Below are 23,711 nucleotides of genomic sequence, written 5' to 3'. Positions count from 1 at the left end.
TTGTGGTGGTGTGTTTTCGTCGTTTGTTGGTGAGATGTCATTGTTTTGGCAATGGTGAGTGCATGACCATGGCTTATCTAAGGTGAGATCTCTGTTTCTGTGATTTTGTGTGTTGTGTGGTTGTTTCTTTTGGTTGTTTGTGAGTTTTTCGTAGCTCCTCTGGCTTGGATTGTTCATGGGATCGTGTGGAATGAAAAGGAGAAGCTTGGAGGCGAGTTTCAGAGGTTCTGTTCAAAGGGAATCGAAGCTCGGCATCGGTATCGGTCAACACCAGTTGGGGTGTCGGTCGACACTAACGTGAGGACAACTCGGGGACTTGGCGAGTGTTGGTCGACACCATATGGAGGTGTCGGCCGACACCGTTAGGGATTAGGGAATGTTGAACAGGTGTCGGTCGGCACCAGATGACCAGTGTTGCTCGACACCACCTGGTGTCGGTCGACATGCTTTTGCAATGACCGGTTTATGTCGTGTTGCTTTGTGCATATACCTGGTCTGTTTATTGTTGTCGTTTGTGGTATGAGAGATCTTATTGCTTGTGTGTATAGCCCAGTAGATGGAAGGATTGCCTCATTAAGTATTTCTGGTAATACTTATGCCTTTCTTTTGTGTTGTCGCGCAGGTAATGGCAAAGTGTGATCGTGGAATCAAGGTTATGAAGAGGAGGATGTTCAAGAGGCTCGGTTTTTTTGTTCTGTGTCTTTGTTAGGATGCTAGAGTGAAGCTTAGTGGTCTAGAACGGATGTTAGGATTGCTGATTTTATGATTTGATTTATGCTCTGGATTGTTGTTGGATTGATATTATGTTATTCATTAATGGTTATTGGTTAATGGATTTATTATTGTTATCCGCTGTTGTTATTGATTGGGGGTAGATTGCTAGTGAGTATGGGATCACTAGGTATTAAGATATTAAAAAAAAAACGGACGGGCTGTTTCACTTGACTCATCTCCCCTAGGCAAGTCTACCAACTCCTTAAATCTCGCACCACCATCCTTTGGTCAAGGAAACTAGTGCTACCATCACCAAAACTCGAACATCTCCTGACCAAACCGACCAACTATCATCCAAGGACCTCAGTGCAACCTTCACTACGAGCCACACATCCTCAAACAGAACTTGCCACCATCAGCATAGAACACCTGTGTAACCATCACCATGGTCCGCACATCCTCCGACTGATCCTGTGAGGTTTCCCTCTAGTCAATATAGTCTCGCTCAAGACATTTGTAACGCCCGTGTCCCGTGATAATAGAAGATTTGAATTATGTCGTGAATTGTAGTGAAAAGCGGTTAATTTCACTTGGGTTATTAAGTTGGTCAATTTATTAATTAAACCAAATAGTAGTTTAATTAATTATTGGTTTAGTTATTATGTGTTGATTTAATTAAACCAGAAGCGTAAGTGTTGTGATTGTGATTTGATTTGTGTGGGTGGTCACGTATGTTGATGGTGGTGTATTACGGTTAGACCGTTTGGTTTGGTAAGTGTGTTATTAAACCAAGGTTAATTATTTACGCAAGGGTTTTCTTATTTATGAGGACCGGTCACGTTAGGGGGATAAAGAGGAGAAAACCCTAAATGAGGAGGGGTCACGCGGTAGTGGGGGGTGGTGGCCTCCATCGTGAGCCATGAGAGGGTTTGGTGGTGATGGGAGAGAGAGGGAGATGATTTTAGGGTGAGGACGAAAGGGAGAGGCGAGCTGGGTTGTGGGGAGAGAAACCCTATCCCGTTAATGAGGAAGGGGGTTGTCGTCGTTGATGATGATATCGTGGGATTGATATATTGTTATGTTGTCGGGGTTTAACTATCATTATTGTTGTTGAGGTAGTTGTTGTGATGAGTCTCTCGGAGGAGTAGCGTACAGTATGGACCCGTCGGTTCCGTTGGCTTCCGTCGATCGCCACCATTGGTTGGTCTGCCACCATGTGTTACCGGAGTAGGCAGCCATTGTCACCGGAGAAGCCGTAGCCATCGTCGAGAACATTAACGGTGTGAGTAAGTAACCACGGTTAGTTGAATAAGCTGGTCGACTCATCACGAGGGTCTGCCGAGAAAGGTAAACGGCAAATCTTTATTGTGTCTGTTTTGGTTGTGTCGCTTGATTATTGAACCAAAGACCATAACCAAACTAGACCGAGAATCTTAAGTAGTGTAATTAAAGTACAGAACCGAACTTAATTGTGGTGAAGGTGCGTTAACTTGTATTGGCGTCACGTGAGTATGTGAGTTGTTGCATACGTGTAGTGGTGTTAGTTTCTTTGGCTGGTTAGGATTAATGTTGAACCGAACCATAGTCACGTGAATTGATTTGTGTGTAGCGTATTATTAAGGCTTGTGGTAGTTAATATTAATTTATGTAATTATGGTTTGATTTAATTATTAAGCTAAATATAAATAATTTAATTGGTGGGATGCCAAATCAATTTGAATGGAGACTTTAGTTTTTGGGTTAATTTTATGGATTAAATCATGGAGATTGTTTTGTGTATTTTGTTTGAATTAATATTGGCCCCGTAATCTTTTTGTTACGGTTTGAGTGTCGAGCGACACTAAATGGGGATCAGCTTGTTTCTGGCAAGAGTTGTTGGGAAGACTTGAACGGGTGTTGGAAACCCAAGGGTGGAACCGTAGTTGGGGTTAATGGACTGCGGAATGGCTAGTGTGGGCCAAAGTGGATTGGTTGTGAGGCAAAATCCGTGGCTGGAGCGGAAAAGAGTATTCCAGCCCATTTCTCTTGTTATTTGGTCGCTTAGGGATGGGTGGTTATGCGACTAAGTTTCAAGATGAGGTGGTGTCTGGGATATGTGATTAAGTGAAGCTTATTATGGGAAGTGGAGACAAGTGGCTTGTCCGGTCGGATGTCGAAGTCTACAAATGTAAGGTGCTTGTGGAGTTGAAGTACGTTCATATGACTATGGTATCTGGACGTGGAGTATGAGTTAGTAGCCTGTAATTATGGAAGATTTTGTAAGGAACGATTTTTACGTCGGTTGTCTCTTTGGAATTATGGGGTTCCGGTGAGATCGTTTCCCATGGATCATGTGCAAGAATTGGGAATCCGGGTGCGGTCGTTTCAGTTTGGTATCAGAGCCTATACGGTCTTAGGACATGTTCTTGAATGTAAATAGACTTGTCTATGTCGTGGAGATGGAGTAAGTGTTAAGGAAAAGCACAAGCATGTTGTTGAGGTGATTGATCCATGAGTGATCAAGTAGGATATTGTTTTATGGAGTAATCCAAGGATGGAGTTCCAAGGAGATAAGTTGGAGACTCACTTTGTTGGGGGCGATTTAATGCGAATGAGAATTTTTTGGAAAGTGATGTTATGAAGCTTCTAGATGGATATCTAGTATTTTCAAGTAAATGGTGTGTACAAGTTGGTTGTAATGGGGGTGGCAATGGAATGCCAGGATGAGAGTTGATTTGTGGTGAAATTTCGTGAATGTTTAGATGGAGATCTAACATTCTGACAAATGATTTTTGAAGTTTGAGGAATTTGCATTATCGGCAAAGATATGGAGAGAATGTTTAGTCAAAACACAAACATTCTAGAATCAGAATGGACAAGTGAGTCCGGATAAAGAAACCGTAAACTCAATGGAGTATTGACAAAAAATTCTAGACGTTTGTCTAGTGATTCTAGAATCTACGGAGGACAAGTTGTTATGGAATCTGAGACTGAGAATTTTATGGTGAAATGGTAAAGGCAACTGAGTTGTTAGAAAGTGAAGTGGGGGAGATGTGTGGACGGAGATGTATATTTTTTGATCTTACATCGCCGGATCATCTGGACAAAGTAGCCAGAATGAGTAATTCATATATGGACTAGGGGACTAGTCAGAGAATGCGAATAGTTTAATTGGAACAGGTAGTATAAGTATGGTTGGAGAGTTGATATTAAAGAGATCAAGAGATTGGGAGTGAGATGTTCTCGCCAAAGACTTGTTTGATGATCAAGAGACTTCTCAAAACTACTTATGACTATGATGACTAGTCAACATGTATGGGGGTCGGGTACCGCCAAGGTTTTCTGGAAGTTGGAAGAACTGCTCATAATCTTGGAAAATCATGCTTGACGGGATTACATCGACGGGAACTAGGAGAGCTTGCCGTGATGTTTTTGTTGTGTCGGCTACGGGAACTCAGAGAGTTCGTTGAGTTGTGGTTGTTGTCTGCGCGAACTTAGGGAATTCGCCAAAGACACGTCTGTGGTAGACGGTTGGTATATTTTGAGTGAAAGTATGAGATCGTTTCACATGGATCATGTGCAAGAATTGGGAATCCGGGTGCGGTCGTTTCAACATTATTTGCTCTCAACTCATCACTTCCCCCGCCCGAGGGTCGCAACCCAAGAGACATGTCGGCTTGCTGTGAGACCCACTGCCTTCAGCTACGACATCCAGGAAGTAACACACGCTCCCCCCGCTCTCAGGTCGCAACCTTGGAATCATACCGGCTCAATGCTAGTTCACAGCCCAAAACTACAGTATCTAGGGAGTCTCAAGTAACCTGTCCCAAGTCACCGTCCAAGTCGTTTTCAAAGACCTTACCCAAGGAGAGCCGAATCTGATCTAAACCGCTCATATCGAGAACCTGATTTTATTCAACCTCCCCACCAAGTTTTTCAAGATAACTCTCATGTTTCTATCAAGCAAAAAGATCATGAAGAAATAATGGAGAACTTAATAGAACAGTTAGCAGATCTGCAAAATGAGAGTAGGAAGACACTACATCAAAAGATTGACAAAATCGATTCTATTCTTTTGGGAAAGATCGATGAGATTTCTGTTCGAGTTCAAAGATTAGAGGAACAAATTTTTAAAGATGCTGAAACCATGGAGAGAAGGTTCCATCAGCTTGAAGAAGAACAAGAGAGACATCTCAAGAGTGCCCAAGATAATGCTATCAACATTAGAGACTTGGCGAATGAAGTTTCTGACTTAACAAAGGACCATGAGTCCAAGTGTGGAGTTTTATTCGACAAGGATTTTGACACAAGAAGGCATGTGGAAAAGCTTGAGAAACGAGCCTATGAAGCTGAGAGGAAGATGTTTGGTCTCAACTTTGAACAAAAACGATTTGGAGAAGTCTTATCCGAAGTTTGCATTCACAAAGGAGAGCCACAAGCTACTTAAGAAGATTGAATCGGAAATAAAGGAGAAGGGCCAAGATCTTGCTGCTAAGATTGAGGATCTCACCTCATGTGTTGCTGAACACAAACCAGAAAAAGAAGTTCGACCTGACGAGGAAGAAGAAGAAGAAAAGGAAACCCTTTTCCAAAAAGGAAAATTTTCTTTTATAAGAACACAATAGAATTTCGTGGGGAACAAGTTACAAGGTTCCATGGAGGCCGAAACCTTCAACCCATGTCACACGAGACCTCTCAACAAGGAGAAAAAGAATTAATACCCCATGTCGCTTGTAACACCGTCACAACCTTCAAAGGAGCCTTACCTTTGCAAGAACTTGAAGAAGGGGAGATTTATGAAGAAGAAGATGAGCTATTCAAGGGAGCACAGTTTCAACATGTTCCACGTGGTTTCACCCGCATGAACAATCGTTGGTACCCACGCATGATAAGCCTAAGAGATCTAGGTAATTTCAACCGAGCAGTTGGGAGACTTCCCCAAGGTACCACTTTCGAAAAAGCATGTTCTATTTATCACATTGACCGTTTCTTTCTTGAGAGTTGTGAGTCAAGGAAAGAGATGAAAGAGCTCTATGACCAAGCCTTACACTACCCATGGCCGTATAACACACTTCACAAAGTGGAGAGCCCTGGCCGATTCTTCATCACTTGTTTTATCAATGGTGTTAAATTCGAAGAATCCATTATGTGATTTTGGTTCATGTATCAACATCATGTCAACCGATGCTGCTAAGAAGATTGGCTTGAGACACTTACAATGTTCGGACATACGCATAGTACTCGCCAACACATAATTCACAGTTCCCGAAGGAATGGTCCGAGACATTCATGTAAGAGTCGGAATTTGCAATGTTCCAACCGAGTTTCAGATTATCAATGCTGAGAAAGGAAGGTTTACACCACTTATCCTTGGAGGAGCATTCCTAGCCATAGCTGGAGCCGTCATGGACTGGCCTAACCAAAGGATGACTCTCACCAACATCAATGGAGACATTTTTTATGAAGCTAAACCATTCAACCCGCCAACTCGACGATGTATAGAAGAAGATTATGCAAGAGAGCCACCTGAAGCCTAAATTGGAGAAAGATCCAAGAGAGATTCTCTAAGGATAACTGACTCTCCTCACCCTGCTGGAGAAAGCAAGCTAACGTCGAGCCAACGACGTTAAACAAGCGTGCTTCTTAAGAGGCACCCATGTCTAGTAAGTTTTATTTTTAGCATTTGTTTTCTTTTACTTTTAATATTTTTACATTTTAGTTTCAGGTTTTAATAGAAAAAAAAATAAAATAAAATAACAAATAAAAATAACACAAAAAATAGAAAATAGAAAAGCAAAAAAAAAAAAAAAAAAAAAAAAAAAGAGAAGGAAGAAGTCCCCATGGATTGGCAATGCACACTATGTCTAGTGGCAAGTACCACCTACTGACCCACCATGTTCAACTTGACCGACGTACGCCAAAGCCAACGGATCAATCACAATCATCATGTGATCGATGTCGAGAGTCCCCACCAGCCATACCAACCGTAGTCAATGCCATGTCCTGCGTACCATGCCCCATGTACCACATACCGCATACCACCGTACCAGTTGCCAATGTCCGCGACTGTAACACCCCTAATGCCACCTCTTAGTGGGGCCTATGTCCAATCCCAGTCCATGGGCCCAATTTTCTTAATGGGCCTCACGTCCTCTCACTAGGCCTGTAAGCCCATCCATATCCGACGGTCGGTTTGTTACGTCCGGGAAGCTTTAAAGACTTGTTACCGTCCCTACAAATCACCACATGATCTTTCCTTATGTTTTGTCCTCATTCACACAGTTTCGACAGTCACTTCCCGGAAGGTCACCCATCCTGAGACTACTCCAGCTCAAGCATGCTTAACTTTGGAATTCTCTCAGGCTCCTTGACCGAAAAGATAAGTGTACTTTGGTGACATAGGTGGCCAAATTAATTCTTTTAAACCACTCCGCAAGTCTCCGCAAATTGGTGTGTCACAGCGACCGTTCATACGTGTACCGCGAGACAACTCCAACCCACCACCATCCTACCACCAACCATCACCATTCTATCATTTAGGTATGTTTTTGTTATTTTTATTTTAACATTATTATTGATGGTTTTAGGTTTTTGTTTCAAGGAGGATGCATTTAGAGATATATCAAACACAATTCGAATGAACTTAGCCTAGTTCAAATTCGATGTCAAGCAGCCAAAGGAAGTACAAACGGTTAGTCACCATATTTTCATTCCACAGCCGACCTCTAGACAATTTTTGGGCAACAATTAAACGTCTAAGAGTCGACACAACATCATTCTATTAAGGTGACATTGTTCTTAACCCTACACTTTTCCTTATGATTTTTAATCCTCAACTCTTTCTTTTTTTCCACCGAGGACGGTGTGATTTAAGTCTGGGGGAAGGATGTTCCATCCTATACTAATGCTACTTTCTATTTTGTTGACTTGAGACCTTTTTCCACATTTTACATCAATAATTTTGACGTTTTTATCGAGTCACATTTTTTTTATTGAGTAAAAACTAGTAGGAGATTATGATCTTATTCTAACGTTTATTTGATTTGGATTAACACTCTTATGACTCTTGATTAATGTTGACAACAGAACAAGAGTTTGAAAAGACTGTGAGCCGACTCAACAATCCCCAAAGTCCCTATTCGATGGATATTCAGATGATCTAACGTTGTCTCTAAATTTTATAGGACCTAAACCGGACTTAATTATCAAGTCCTAGGAATTGGTATACATTGGACTAGATCTCTATATTCAAGCCACACAAGACATTGCAATTCTTCAAAAGTATGTAAGGATCTAGGTAGCAAAGAGGTAAGCCAAGGGATGTCGCGTAAACCCGTGCATACTTTGGATTTCATTGAAGCCTGTCCAATATTAAAAAAAGGAGAAGAAAAAGAGCAATGGATCTATAAAAAAAAAAATGATACCCTAGAAAATTAGGGAAAAATAGATTCCTTGGAAGTGAGAAAAGGGAGAGGAAAGGAATCATACGAATAAAGTCTTGGCTTAAAGACAGTTGACAAGCTTTTGATCAATTTTCCCTTGGTAAGATTTCATTTTTTATTATGGCTTTAATTTATGTAAAGAGATGACAATGGAGATTCAGGAAACTCCAAAGAATTGTGGGATCAAGGAGGGTTTATGATTCTCATGGGTGATTACAAATGTAAGTTCCTAATGTCAAGGCGAAGAAGAATGCAAAGACAATATGCCCAAAGATAAGTGAATTCCCATTATTTTCAAAACCTTTTTTCCATGATTTACTTTGATTGTTTGCTTGAGGACAAGCAAAGTCTAAGTCTAGGGGAGTTGATAACATCATTATTTTACCCATTTTAGCTATAGTTTTAGTATGCATTTAGGAAGATTTTAACATATTTTTAAGGCTTTAATGTTTATTATCAAGTATTTTAGGTTTTAAGAAGGTTTTATAGCAAAAAGGACCAAAAGACAAGAAAAATACGTTTAGGGACAGATTCAGAGCTTTATAGGACGAGATACTTTTAAAGAACTTTCAGAACTCACATTTTGACATGCTTGGTGTCTGTGGAAAGCTGGAAGAGTCATTTTTCTCCTCGAAGTGGAATCATGTAAATATGTTCACCCATTTTGATGCTATGCCCGATTTACTGAAACAGTTTATAAACCGACGAGAAGATAAGTTTGAAGCCAAGTGGACTTTAATGACGGCCCGATTAGCAACCATCACGGCGGCCTGGCCCGGAGGAGTCACGACGGTCCAGAAACTTCCTCAGCCACCCCTTGTCCTGCACTCAACAAAAAAGACGTTTTTACCCTTACAAAACTCTAATCCTTCAAAACCCTATAAATACTCATCTAAACCTAGGGTTTAGAGTGTGCAATCATTGGAGCAGCCAATAAACACGACCAGAGAAGCTGCCACGACCAGAGCCCTCCCTCGTCCCTCTCCGCTTTGCAGATCCACCAACTCTTTCTATTTTATTTGTTTTGTTCTAGTTTTCATAAGGAAGAAGATCCTACACTTTATTTTACAATCATTGAAGTAATATCTAAAACCCTTTTCTCTACTTATTCTTTTATGTTTATGAATTGTTTAAACCTTGCTTTGATGATTCCTTTAAACATGTTAGAGTAGTTATCTAGGTGGGTTTAAAGAGATAATCAAAGGGTGGAGATGATCTTAGTTTAGGTGGCAATTTTTAGAGTTTGTTAGATTTATATTCTGTTTATTCTATACTTTAATTCTAAGTCTTTGCTTAATGTTTTAAGTTAGTCTCATGAACTAACTATGATCTAAAGTGTGTGTGCGTCGCCAAAAACTTGCATAGGTGCTTGACCTAGCTTAGATGTGTGTCGTGTCATAGGAAGCACATACCACTTACCTATGGAACTTCATGGATTAGAATCGAACATGTTTTAAATGTTTTGATCTATGCGTCGTTGCCTGCAAAAGTTGAGTCTGGAGTATAGGGATCTTAGACGGTTAGCTTGTGATCTATAAGTTAACGGTTCATTCATGTTTCGTAGTCCGAGTCATAGATAAACAAACTAATCGGAAACTTTCCTAGATAGATAGATCATTGATCCCAAGCGATTTCCCATGATGTCCAACGCTTGTTTCATTTGCTTTATTTTTGTTTATTTGCGTACTTACAACCGTGACAACCAAAACCTCATTTTTATTGAGTCCTAGCTTTACATCTCTTCCGACGGATTATATAAACAACAACTCTCTCTGTAAGATCGATCCTTAAATACTACTGCCAATTAGATGTGCACTTGTAGCCTTCGTGTGGTCTTTTAAGATAAAAGATTTTGAAGCAAAAAATCACATCCATCACATTCAATTGCCACAAACATTTAGAATCAACTCTTAGTCATCATGTCTAGAAATGCTAGATATCCATCTAGACGTTTCATCCAAAAATTATCCGGCAACCATTGCCTAAACTCAAAAATCCCACGAATAATGACATTCGCATTAACTTGTTTCCAACCTAACTTCTCGAAAATCTTTTCTTGGATTACCTTATCCGAATCAACTTCATACTCGACCACTCACTGATCAAGTACCTCACCAACACTTCGTGTCTACTAAACGACGGTGTACACAGTTTGGCGTGAATGAAATGGAAAAAAAGCATGGAGAGAATCTGACTCCAGCATTTCGTCAAATAAAATGGATTGATAAACAGGTTTGGGACTGGCTATCATTGATACGATCCATTGGTGATAGACGTTAATAGAGGCCTCCAACTTTGGTTTGTATAGAGAGTTTAAGATCAAAACCATGGCTGTTCAAATAACTTTCATGTTAAAGTCGCACTTGTTGTAAGTACATACGATATTTTGTTTGAATTTAATTTAACACTACAACCAAAAAAAAATAATACAATTTAATAAAACAATAGGATAATCAATTCTAAAAGAACACCTTATATAAATTTATCGTTCTATCTATATCATTTTTTCTTTTTTGTGCACCTGGTTCTATCTATGTCATAAATTAACAATTTTACAAGCTATAAAAATTAGGAGTAGAATTAAGATACCCATTTTCTAATGACATTTTTCAGTAATATCCCCTAAACCTTATCAAAAATGCATATCTACCTAAATGCGTTTGTAACCTTAGAAAGGATACACCAATTACTTTTATATGTGTGTAAAATATTATAAATATTTTCTTGTAGAATCAGTAGACTATCTTGGAATCTCTGGTTTGAAACTTGAAAGTTAACATGTTTTCGAGAGATGAATAATTTTCACCGGAAGAACTACAATGTTTTTTTTGCTGTCAAAAAAAAAAGAACTACAATGTTTTATGATGCCAAGTGGAACTTGTGAAGCCCAATCAAGACTGATTTTAATCTGTCTTATTTCACCATACGTTTTGTAATATCTCAAAACATATACATGTGGAAATATTGATGGTAGGGCCTAACTTTAACATCATTAGTACTAGACTAAGTTGGATATTTTTATTTCAAGGACTCTACCCCAATCATATACCTCATTGCCTAGATAAGAGCTTCAACCTCCGCATGCAGCGGTGTGAGACTAAGCCTTACATTCGACGCTTCCATAGTAGGCGTCTCTCCAGAATGCGATGAAAAATATCATAATGTACCTGCAAAATTATCAGTAGCCTTCCAAGAACTATCAACAAAACAAACATAACTTGTTGTACTCCTGACGATCATAAAACCACCCCCGCGACCTTGGTTAAAACCTAAAGTTGGAGTGGGTGACTCAACCAAGTCCTCCATCTGAGCCTCAAACCAAACCTTGGCTTCATTCTCCGCGACTTGGAGAACAACAAGTGGATTGACATCCATATTACCAAATCTTTTATCATATCTTTAGATTTTGTGGTATATTTGGAAAACATATGTTATTCTAGTTTGATAAACACTAAATCTTGCTTACGTGTTTTAATTTCTCAGTAACCTTTTTTATCAAAAATGAAATAGTAATAACACTACAAGAAAACACGCCTTTTGCGAGGTCGAGTTGCGACGGAGAATAGCTCTCACAAATTTTCGGTAGATTTGCGATGAAAGTACGAGAAATAAAAAATACCTAGCAAATCCCTCGCAAAATTACGAGGAAGCCAGTCGTCGCAAATCCGCTGCTCAAATTGCGAGGCATTTACGACAAATTCGCAGGAAATGTCACATTCCTCGCAAATCACTCGCAAAATTGCGACGCATTTGCGAAAACAGAATCCATAGCAAAGAGTATGATGAGACATTAAACCTTATAATATACTTGAATGTTAATTTTACAAACTTTTCAAATTGTTTTGTTGGTTTTTATAAATTAAATATACATGGTTGCGACAAATTTGGGACTGATTTGCTAGATAAATAGCAAATTAGTCGCAATTCCATCGCAAATTTAGAAAATCATAGCAATTCCCTCGCAAATTACAACTTCAAACCCTAAACCCTAAACCCTAAACCCTAAAGGCTAATTACATTAATATTAATGATTAAAAAAGATGAATCCAAAACTTATAATCAAAGATAGGGCAGTGCAACACAAAATATTTGGAGAATTGGACAATTTTTGGAATATTTGTCAAATATATGTCTCAATGTAATGAACATATAGGAAGATAGTTAGAAGATAGTTAATGATTAGAGGAAGATGCAAATTTGGACAATTTTAAAATGTTTGATGATAGAAAAGAGTATGATGAGCCTATTGGACCTTATAATATACTTGAAAGTTTAATTGACTAATTTTTTTTAAATCATTTTTGATGGTTTTATAAATTAGTTATTCAAGGTTTGCGACAAATTTGCGAGGGATTTGCTAGTTGCATAGCAAATTCCTCGCAAATCCATCGCAAATTTCTCAAGTCATAGCAATTCTCTCGCAATTTAAACCCTTGAACCTAAACCCTTAAGACTAATTACATTACTATTAATGATTAAAAAGATGAATCCAAGATTTATAATCAAAGATAGGGCACAAATGACAATTTCAAAACCTAAAACCTAAATTACTCGCAAATCCATCGCAAATCCATTGCAAATATCTCAGTCCATAGCAATTTCCTCGCAAATGGCAACTTTAAACCCTTGAACTAATGACATTATATGTTTGCAATTCTCAATATTCTCATATAATTCATATATAAATTACATATTTTTTATATGTTTGGAAATTCTAGAAATATTTTTTCTAGTGTCTCTCGCAATTCTCTCGCAAAGTCTGAAAATATAAATTACATATTTTTAATATGTTTGCTAGGGATTTGCGAGGGACCCTAGCTAATGCCTAGCAAAATTTGTGAGGGACTTGCGACGCAGCGTTTTTCTATATAAATAGAAAACCTAGTTTGAGTGAAGCTCAAACCCAACACTCCGCAGCCGACAAACCCTAAGTCTTCTTCTTCTTCTTCCGATTTCTTTCTTCTCCAGTTGTTTTCTTCTCCGGTTTTCGTCTCCTCCGCCTCTCCCTTATCAAGTTAGTCTACTCCTCCTCATCCTCTCTTCCCCGACCCTAGAAACTTCTCGTCCTCCGTAAGTCTGCTCCTTCTCTCTTTTCTCCGACTAATCTCCTCCTCCTCTCTCTTCTTCTATCGTTCAATTTCAGGTTCAGGATTCTTATTAGCTCTGTTTAGTTTTATTTTTTACAGGTTGAGGGTTTTAATTTAGTTATTTTGAATTGTTTCAGATGTCTTCTCGAGACAATAACGGTTCTGTAAACTAAAATGTTTACACAAGGTTCATATCTTCTCAAGGGTTATCTCCTCCCATCCCTGCTCGAGGGATACATTCTACAGCCTCTGCTCAAAGGCTACCTTCTCCCACCTCTTCTCAAGGTACCTCACCGGCGACAGAAGGAAACCGTAATGCAACCTCTCCGGCGGTGGAAAATGATCTTCCTTCTCAGCAATCAGCATCGCCTGTCAACAGTATCTCTGCCTCTCAAACATTTTTTACTTTGGAAGAGTTACTTGCAAGTCCTGGGCGTGCAAGCTTAACAAAACTAGATCCTAAGCAACCTTCGAGTACTCTCTGGTGAGAATGTATCCTTATCTAACCTCTCCGATCAATCTTTATGTTTTGTATTTTCAATGATCCTCATTCCTTTTATCTTATGTTTTGTAGGTTTGACCAGGATTCTACGGTTGCTGCTACTGTCCGGGCCATTTTTGAAAGAGATTTCAAATCAGCTCATGCCAATTAGACGCAAACACTAGGTCCGGTTGTAAACCGGTGGTTTGAAACTTTTGTGGTAAGTTACAGATTTGTTGATGTGTTTAAATTACAGATTTTGTGTGTTTATCACTTGATTCTGGTTCTGATTCTGATTCTGATTCATGTTATGTCTTCACAAGCAAACATATAACTGGGATGCGTCCATCAATGGAAGAAGTTGAAGTCCTGGATGTGTGATCAAGTGTCTCGGTGGAAGGGTAAGTGGAGGAAGAAAGGTAATGACGCAATGCCGCGGTGGCTTGATCCTACCGTATGGGATGGCTTGGTCAACTTTTGGTGTGAACCAAAATCAGAAGAAAAGAGTATCAATAGCCGTAATGCTCGCTATAGTGATCCTGATGGCACCGGAATACATAAGCACCGTTCTAGTCAGACCTCTTTTAAAGCCCGAGCACGAAAGCTTGTAAGTATCTCTGTTTAACACAAGTTCATTAATCATATCATATCTACAATATAGTAATATAGTTGTTTCATTTCTCTGTTTTTAGTCTGAGAGTACTGGTGAGCCACTACCTGATTTCCTGAGAGTACTAAAAGACACTCATAGGAAACCTGATGGGTCGTTTGTTGATGGACTGTCTGAGAAGGTGTTCAATGAAGTGTCGTCAAAGATAGCTGAAGCTGAGTCTGAGCTATTATCAGCGGATAACATGGAGAGTAGTGCTTCTGGTGGGTTATCACTAACTGTGAAGAACCAAATTTATGCCGAGGTAAAACATGCTTCATTGTTTATGTTAATGTTTGTGTTTTTGTAAACTATGTGTGTATATGTTTATGTTTATGTTTGTGTAAACACTTATGGTGTGTATATGTTTTGTTGGCAGGTTGCTCCGAAGAAAAAGAACCGGATATATGGGGTTGGTAACATGCAAGCAGAAGCATCTTCAGCTCAGATTGTTCAACCGCCTCCTCCTTCTGAAGATCCACTTGTTCTAGCTGCGAAGCTTGCTGCTGCCGAAGCTGTTCTTGTAACTCAGGCAACTCAACTACAGGCCAATGTACAGAAGAAGCAAGATAATGCAGTGAGGATGCAAGAAAATGATCTGAAGATGCAAGAAAATTCAGAGAAGATGCATAGTTATGATGCATACTTTGATTATCTTGCATCGAAAGATCCAGAGTTTGCTGCTAGATTTCGCCGAGAAGATTCATCGGCCAGACCTGCGACCGGAGATGGAACCACCGGACAGTAAACACTGATGAACTCTCTTTATCCTCTCATATGTATTGTTTTGTGTAGAACAAAATCGGTTATTATGTTTTGTTAACTTATTTTGTAAACTTAGTACTACTAATGACAGCTTTAATTTGCATAAGTTTATGGTTTAATTATAATTACAGGTTTAATTTTAATTACATGTTTAATTTAATTAAGCTTACCAAAATGAAAATTCTTATTTTTTTTTATATTGTTGTTATAATTTGCGACGGAAATATTAATTGCAAAAGCATCGCAAATTTGCGAGGGATTTACTAGATACAGAATTGCTAGGATATTGCTAGAAAAATAGTTCATCGCAAAATGCGTGGGATTTGCGAGAGACTATTTTTCCTCGCAAAAGTTGTGAGGGAATTGCAACGTTGACCGATTTACGAGAAGCGATTTGCGAGGAATGGACTTTCCTCGCAAATTTCTCGCCTTTGTCGATTTGCGAGGGATTCGCGATATATTCTTCCATCGCAAAAGACGTGTTTTCTTGTAGTGTAATCTTATTATATAAACCTTGGTTCTCAAAGTTAGTAACTCACCAGATCGTGACACGTGTTAGTTTTAACGATCAGGGATCAAAATTAAAAACTCACCAGATCGTGATACATGTCAAATTTAACGATCATTAATTACAGTTTTCAAGTTTGGTAAAACAAATCATTAGATAATTGTAATCTTATTATATTAAAAAACAACTAAAATAAATATACTATGTACCATCCAAATCAAAGTTTCACTGTAGACGAAAAAAAAGTATACCGATGAGACGTTGACACATGTCAAAAAATAATTATTTTTCAAAACAGCTAATTAAGAAAATAACATTAAATCTAAACAAAATTTACATGTTTATATCTAAAAAAATTTCTAAATCAAAAAGAAAAATTAACAAAACTAATATATTTTCCATTGTATACTACTTATATTATACATGCTTTCTTAATAAGATTTTGACATGTATAAACAAAAAAGTCACTAAGCATGTATATTATTATTAATAAATAAATAGTGAATAACAAATTTAAAAAGAATAACATAAGTTATGTCAAAAGAAATATTGTTTTTGAAACATAATAGGACATCTAATTAAGAAAATAACGTTATATCTACATAACATTACATGTTTATATCAAAAATTTTGATCTTTGATTTTTTTTTTCTAATATAGTTTTACCGATATATTGCGTGGGTCTTTGATTCGTACGGGTTTTTCAATGGAAGCTATCAGATGCAATGAAATGAAATCGAAGTATATAATGTCCGCTAATTTAATCGAGGATGGAGACACTAATGGAGGTTCCAAAGTGATTCTACAGTTAGTAGCATTATAAGTTTGGAAGATAAGTTGGTGGTTTCTGATCAAAATTTAGAGTTTTCTTTTCTGAATAATGTTGATGATTCCGGTACTGAAACAAAAGCTGCTTGATCGAGTAATTGAGAAGCGGTTTCAAATTTGGGAAGTTGGAACGGTATACCATTTTAAAATTGGTTTCAAACCGGATTTATGTGGTTTTCTATCAAATTAGGTTCATAAACCGATTAAACCAGGTATATGGAGAAATATATGAGAAATTTTGATTCGGGTAAAAATAAGTTGAGAATTTATGATTCGAGAATATTTGAGACGAGGTCATAGCTTTAAGTTGTTTTGGTACATTGGATACTTCTAAAGAGTAAATAGGTCATTGATCTTTAACGTGATTATGACATATGTCATGTTTTGGATTGTATATAAAGTTTCTATTTTGTATATCTGAATTATCTAAGACATTTATACCATCATGATTATAATTTTCAAATTTTTATTTTTATTATATTATATTAACTTTTTTCAGGTTTTCAACTTTTATTGGGTTAGTCATAAAATCATTGTAATCGAGTAGATAATTTTCACCAGTTGTTCATCCAATATATTTGGAGTAAAAAAAAACTTCATGGTTAAAGAACTTATGTCACAAAACAATTTTAGTAATTATAAGCACTATAATTATGCCCAAATGAAAGTAAAGCAACATAGAATTTGTTTAATTTGTTTAGAAGACATTTTATAGGTGGTGATAAAGACCATACTTTAACAATAAAATAATTTTGGGTGTAAGAACATGTTTTTAATGGTAAAACATAGAGTAAAATTATACATGATTATTTATTAGATGTTGCTTTGATAAATTTGTTGCATGTAAAATATTTTGTGAATAAGTTGTGAAACGTTTTTGAAATTTGACAATAATAATATTTGTAATGATGAGTATTTGGCAAAATTTTTAGTGGGATATAATTTAGCTTTAAATTATTGTAATAATTGTTATAATATATTAAAAATATATATATTAAACTCTTTAGGAAATAAAATTTCTTTATATATTTTTAAAAAAAATTTTAAGGTTTAGAATTTATTTTCTTCAACAATTTTTAAACCCGCACATCGTACGGGCCCTTATCTAGTAATAAATAAAGTTACGACAACAAAAATAAGTTTGTTAATTGCTACGACAAAAGTTGTAATCACGAAATTGTACAAAAGTAAAATGTTGTCGTTAGTGTTTCCAACATTTAATTTTTAATAAAAATTTTAAGTTGAGAGTTCCGTACAATGGCGAACTGCTGGTTCCCTGCGGACCGTACTTCCAGCTTGATTCCAACTTCAACCTCGGTTGAAGGCAGTCCCAATCGTCCACCACCCTTCCCCCCCGACCCTCCTGACCGAAGCCCCCTCCCCTCTCTCTCTGACTTCCCCCCCCCCTCTCCCCTGTCTCTTCTGTTTCCCCAGACTCCGCTCACACTGCTTACTTTGAGCCTGAGCGAGTGGTCCTTGCTTTGCCAGTTCACCATAAATCTACTCCGGTGGTAGTTAACCCCCAAGCTCAAGCCATTCTCAACTCTTACTACAAAACCATGGGTCAAATCCCTAGATCTGAAGCTGCGGCTACAGTAACCGAAGGCACAACTCCAGCAGAAGGCAAGACTGTTGCCCAAACTGACGGACTACTACGAACGCCTCCTCCTAAGGTGATTCGTCGCTATATTAAGGATGTATCTTTGAGTAACTTCCTTGTCCAAGTAGCAGACTCTGCAAGTCAAGGTGTTGCCTCTGTTCACAAGAATCCAGCTGCAGCTTCTCAAACCTCTGTTCCCCTTCCTCCATCCACCTCCCAGCCTCCAATCCCCAACCCTCATCCCCTCCCACCCATTGTTCTTGCACCTTCTGCCCCTACTACTATCCCAATAACCATTCCCACAAATCTTAGTTCTAGCTCGCAACCTGTTGAGGAACCAGAAAGCAAATTCCTGAGGTTATCCAGACTAGCAACCAACAAAACACTCTAGCACAGAAACTAAAAAGTGTTCAAATATCTCTTGAAGGCAAACCTAGAGTTCAAATTCCAGACTATGTGTTTCAAGAGGGAGCTGATATTCACAAGGATTTCTTAATCTGCAGATTTAAGGGTCGACTTCCAACCTACAAGCATATTCAGAGTGTTCTCAGCCACATCTGGGGTCGAGGACAGCGTCTTGAAATCCACCTTAATCATGAAAACAACTCAATGCTGGTAAGGATTTCAAACGAACATTTGAGGACAAAGATTATAGAGAAAAAAAATGTGGTACATTGGAGAATGCATGTTTCTATCAGCACAATGGGATGCCTCAGGAGGAGAAAGCACGAACCTTGATGCCATTCCAATTTGGGCTCACCTTAAAGGCATGCCATTTGACCTAATGCACCATAAAGGTATTAGTTTCGTAGATGGTCTTGTAGGAGAACCAAAAGAAATGGATGAATTTACAAAGAATTTAGTGAGCTTATATGTGGCGCATGTCAAGGTGGAAAGAAACCTCAATGAACCGCTGCCTCCTTCGGTTGAAGTGGTTCGAGAGAATGGAGAAGTAATAACTATTGATGTTGAATATCCGTGGGTTCCTCCTACTTGCTCTCACTGCAAAGAGATTGGCCATGTAATCAGATATTGCCCTCTAGTGACGCCATCCTGGACACAGAAACAAAAAGAAAAAGTAGCAGAGATTAGTAAAGTTAAAGAAACAGACTCTACTACTCAAAAAGACAAAGGATTGCCAGTCACTAAGGAGCAAATTCCCATCACTACCTCATCAGATCCGGCAATGGACAAATCAGGCTCCTCTTCTCTTCCTGCAGAGTCTGTAAGTGCTAAGAGTCAAGCTACCCCTCCTCCTGCCTCATCCACCTTACCTGAAAATCTTTCTTTAAACCAGCAAAACTTCAAATCAGCCAAGAAACCAAAGCCCTCACAAATAGTCCCCCCCCCCCCCACTAAAACAGTCCCAGAAATAACAACCTCCAACCCTTATTCTATCCTTGCCTCCTCCTCACAGCCCAAACCCTAACCTGTTCACCGCACTAACCCCTCTGAAAACTTCCCCCCTACTGAAGTCCAACCAACTGATATGGTGATTGACCAATCCAACCCTATTTATGTTGTTACTAAAGATGCTCTTCCTAGTCAAGGAGGGGCTCTTCATAGTTCCTAACCTCCTACCTGTTCCTATGTATATAAAACCTTTTTGTTGGAACATTCGAGGTATAAATGACACGGATAAGCATCGGCCTATGGCCTCCTGGCTAGCTATTAATAAGCCTACTTTTGGTGCTTTTTTAGAAACCCATATTAAGAAACCAAATTTGAACCGAGTTATGAACCAAGCTTTTCCTGGCTGGAGCTACACTTCGAACCACAACTCGGATGAGGATGGTCGTATTGTTCTCATTTGGAAAGCTCCTGCAGCAGTAACTGTTCTCCACCAGTCCAAACACCTTCTCACCTGTGAGATATCAATACAAGGAGGTCATCGCTTTTACAGTACAGCTGTTTACGCCCCTAATCTAAGTGATGAAAGAACTGACCTGTGGTGCGAAATTCTGAGTCTACACAAGAGATTGATGCTAGATACCATCCCTTGGGCCCTATGTGGAGATTTCAATCAGATAATCCACCCAGCAGAGCACTCAAACCCGAGTATCAACCACTACACCTCTCGAATGCTGGAACTGCGAGATTGTCTCATGCAACTTGAACTGTTTGACTTGCGTTTCCAAGGCCCTCTTTTACCTGGACCAATAAAAACGTTACAAACCCAATAGCAAAAAAGCTAGAGAGAGTTCTTGTGAATAACCACTGGCTTACCCTGTATCCGACAGTGTTGTCTCCTTCCTGGCACCTTAAATATCTGACCACTCTCCAAGCCTTATCCACCTTTTTGCATCCCTCCCTTCAGCAGGCACTAAACCCTTCAAGTTCTTCAATTTCTTAACCAAACACCCAAAATTCTACCCTACGATTGAAACTGCATGGAATCTAGTTGGAAGTACATCTCCCTCAGAGCCCTGTTTGTCCTCATTAAGTGCAAAACAAAAAACACTTAAAAGAGAGTTGAAAACTCTATCGAGAGAAAACTTCTCAGATATCCAAAACAGAGTTCGAGAGACTAACCTTTTGCTTCAAGCTGTGCAGGTTCAGGCTATGGCGACTCCTTCACCTGAACTTTATCAACAAGAAAAGGATATTCAATCAAAGTGGGCGTTTCTCAGAACAATAGAAGAAGCTTTCTTCAGGCAAAGGTCGATAATAAACTCGTTAAAGGAGGGTGACTTGAATACGACTTACTTTCACAGAATCATGCAGATGAGAAACGCTTTCAATGCAATCCGTTCTTTCACCTCTCTCTCTGGTACAGTGATTGATGATCCTTTAGAGATGAGTTCTATGGCGATATCCCATTTTCAATCTCTACTTGCTCCATCAGTAATGCACCCTGTAAATGCACTACTTGCCTGGATCCAGAGTATTTTGTCGTACCGCTGCACCTCTGACCTGAAACACTCAATGATCAAACTTCCTTCAGCTCAAGAGATTAAACAAGTAATGTTCAAGATGAATGCTAATAAAGCTCTAGGCCCGGATGGCTTTACCTCGGCTTTTTACAAAGCCTCTTGGGGAATTCTTGGTGAAGAAGTGACATCCAGCATCCTCAAGTTCTTCCACACCTCTTACCTTCCTTCATCGACCAATGCAACCATCCTTGCACTGATTCCAAAAATCCCGGGAGCCTCACTTGTCTCTGACTTCCGTCCCATATCATGCCTTAACACACTGTACAAGGTCGTCTCGAAGCTGTTGGCTGCGAGGTTAAAGCCAATCCTTCCAGACGTAGTACAACGAAATCAGACAGCTTTCATTAAAGGTCGGTTGTTAGTGGAAAATACCTTGTTAGCAGCTGAGCTGGTTAATGGCTATCATAAGGCAAATGGACCAAAAAGAATAACCATCAAAGTAGATATAGCTAAGGCTTTTGATACGGTAAGATGGTAATTTATCTTTAGTTGTCTTAGAGGTATTGAAGTTTCGGAGACTTACTTAAGATGGCTTAAAGCTTGCATTTGCACCCCATCCTTCTCTGTTGGCTTTAATGGACACGTGCATGGCTACTTCAAAGGAAGCAGAGGGCTTCGTCAAGGGGACCCCCCTATCACCATATCTATTTGTGATGGCAATGAACTGTTTATCAGATTGTTTAGACAAATCTGCGGAAGAAGGAAGAATCCATTACCATCATAAATGTAGAGAAATGAAGCTAACTCACCTTTGTTTTGCTGATGATCTGCTTATCTTCATAGACGGGACTACCTCCTCACTGCGCAATGTGTTACAAGTCCCCAAAGAATTTGAAGAAGTCTCGGGTCTAGCCATTAGTCTTCCTAAGACCAGTTTCTTCACCTCTGGGTTATCTCAACCTGAAATAGACCAAATCACTGCTTCAACTGGGATTAGCCACGGACAATTGCCCATAAGATACTTAGGCATTCCCCTGTGTACAAAGAAACTCACCTTGCTGGACTGTGCCCCATTGATTCAGAAGGTAAAAGTTTGACTCAATGCTTGGTCCACTAAAACTCTATCGTTTGCAAGCAGGCTCCAACTACTAAACACGGTGATAGCAGGGATCTCCAACTTCTGGTGCTCCGGCTTTGTCCTGTCCAAAAAATGCGTAAGGATCATCAATTCTCTTTTGAGTGCATTTCTCTGAAAGGGCACGACAGAGGGTCATCACTCAGCAAGGGTTGCTTGGGAGACTGTCACACTAGAAAAGAAGGAAGGGGGCTTAGGGATTCGAAACTTACAGGCTTGGAACACGGCATGCATGCTAAAGCTCATCTGGTTAATCTTCTTTCGTGTGGGGTCAGTTTGGGTAGCTTGGTTCAGGCGAGTAGTCCTCTCTAGCAGTCTGAGCAGCTTCTGGACAAGGAAAACAAACAATAAACACTATTGGTTAACTAACAAGCTGCTAAAAATTAGAAAAATGGCTTACCCTTGGATTAAACTGAAGCTAGGGAATGGTGAATCATGTTTGTTTTGGACTGACAACTGGAGTAGGTTTGGAAAAATGACAACTTACCTTGAAGGTGATGGGATCTATCAAGTAGGCATTTGTCGAGGAGCTCGTTTATCGGATCTGTGGCGTCATGATGCTTGGAATCTCCCACCTGCAAGATCGGATTCACAAGTCAATTTTCACATAGAATTCTCTACTATTCATCTAACCGAAGAACCAGATACTTACCTCTGGTGGATTGACGACTCACTCAAAGATGGTCATACCACAGGAGTCATCTGCTCTGCGATAAAGACAGATCACCCATCTGTTCCATGGCATACTATAGTTTGGGCCCCAGGAGGTATCCCTAAACATAAGTTTCTAACCTGGCTGTTTATGTTGAATCGATCGCCCACCAAAGACCGGTTACTCAGCTGGGGTCTCCAAGTAGATCCTTTGTGTCTACTTTGCGGGATCGAGCAAGAAACACCTGATCACCTGCTTTTTGACTGCTCTTTTAGCTGGTCGATCTGGTCTACTATTGAGCCCGTTGTAACCATCAACCCTCTCGATCATGGAGCACGACTATCCAACGACTTTTGAACTTCCGGGGCACGCGGGACTCAAGAAAGCTTGCACTGCTAGCTTGGCAAGCCGTGATTTACACAATCTGGTTGGAAAGGAATCACCGGCTTCACAGAAACAGCTACAAGTCGGTTGATCTCCTTCTTCGACAAATTGATGTACTCATAAGGAACAAAGCTTCTAGTCTGCGTGACACTCAGCCAGAACTTTCTCTATCACTTCTGCACCTCTGGTTCTCTGGAGAAGCAGCGGCGGCGACGACTTCAACAACCATAACCTAAACTCTAAAAGATCTCGACTCTCCATTATGCCAGTGTTTGGTCGATACAAGTGCAATAATGGAGCTGGTTAGAGGTGGTTATCTCCCAACCATATTCCTGGTTCAATTCTAACTGATGGTTCAACTTCTGGTTCTTTCATAACTATGGGTTTTTTTTCTCTTATTTTTCTTAACGGACTTCCGGATTGGGCTTTAGCCTTGTAAACTCTTTTTATCCTGCAATTTTAATTGAAAGCCTTTTAACAAAAAAAAAAAATTGTACAAAAGTATATTTCATTATGTAATAATATATTCGGTGGAAACTTTACTGGTAAACAACAAACTAGAGGCAAAAGTACGAGTTAATGTTATTTGGAAATCTAGAATAATTTTTTTTAAA

The 23,711-nt window shown here is 39.1% G+C and overlaps 3 protein-coding genes across 3 annotated transcripts; all 3 read left to right on the top strand.

The window, feature by feature from the left end:
- Positions 1–4,678: 4,678 nt before the first annotated feature.
- LOC147933444 (uncharacterized) lies at positions 4,679–5,140 on the top strand. Its single transcript, XM_087477460.1, has one exon. It carries the CDS (start codon positions 4,679–4,681, stop codon positions 5,138–5,140), a length of 462 nt encoding a protein of 153 aa, XP_087333586.1.
- A 13,577-nt stretch (positions 5,141–18,717) lies between these two features.
- LOC147933443 (uncharacterized) lies at positions 18,718–20,236 on the top strand. Its single transcript, XM_087477458.1, has 2 exons — positions 18,718–19,278; positions 19,586–20,236. Exons 1-2 carry the CDS (start codon positions 18,718–18,720, stop codon positions 20,234–20,236), a joined length of 1,212 nt encoding a protein of 403 aa, XP_087333584.1.
- Positions 20,237–22,452: 2,216 nt separating this feature from the next.
- On the top strand, positions 22,453–23,070 carry LOC147933442 (uncharacterized). The gene has a single exon (XM_087477457.1). The coding sequence runs from the start codon at positions 22,453–22,455 to the stop codon at positions 23,068–23,070; it is 618 nt and encodes a 205-aa protein (XP_087333583.1).
- The last annotated feature ends 641 nt before the right edge of the window (positions 23,071–23,711 follow it).

This window comes from Camelina sativa, chromosome 12, assembly GCF_030686135.1.
Source record: "Camelina sativa cultivar CO46 ecotype springtype chromosome 12, ASM3068613v1".
NCBI classification, from domain to species: domain Eukaryota; kingdom Viridiplantae; phylum Streptophyta; class Magnoliopsida; order Brassicales; family Brassicaceae; genus Camelina; species Camelina sativa.
The sequence above is the reverse complement of the archived record's forward strand: the minus strand, read 5'-3'. Positions and strand labels throughout refer to the sequence as shown.

Excerpts from the sequence above, each read along its gene's own strand:
- LOC147933443 (XM_087477458.1), top strand. The coding sequence starts at position 18,718 with ATGTGGTACATTGGAGAATGCATGTTTCTATCAGCACAATGGGATGCC. Across the intron at positions 19,279-19,585 it reads CTTCTCTTCCTGCAGAGTCT|ATGCTCTTCCTAGTCAAGGA; the intron begins GTAAGTGCTAAG and ends TTGTTACTAAAG.
- LOC147933442 (XM_087477457.1), top strand. The coding sequence starts at position 22,453 with ATGGCTTACCCTTGGATTAAACTGAAGCTAGGGAATGGTGAATCATGT.
- LOC147933444 (XM_087477460.1), top strand. The coding sequence starts at position 4,679 with ATGGAGAACTTAATAGAACAGTTAGCAGATCTGCAAAATGAGAGTAGG.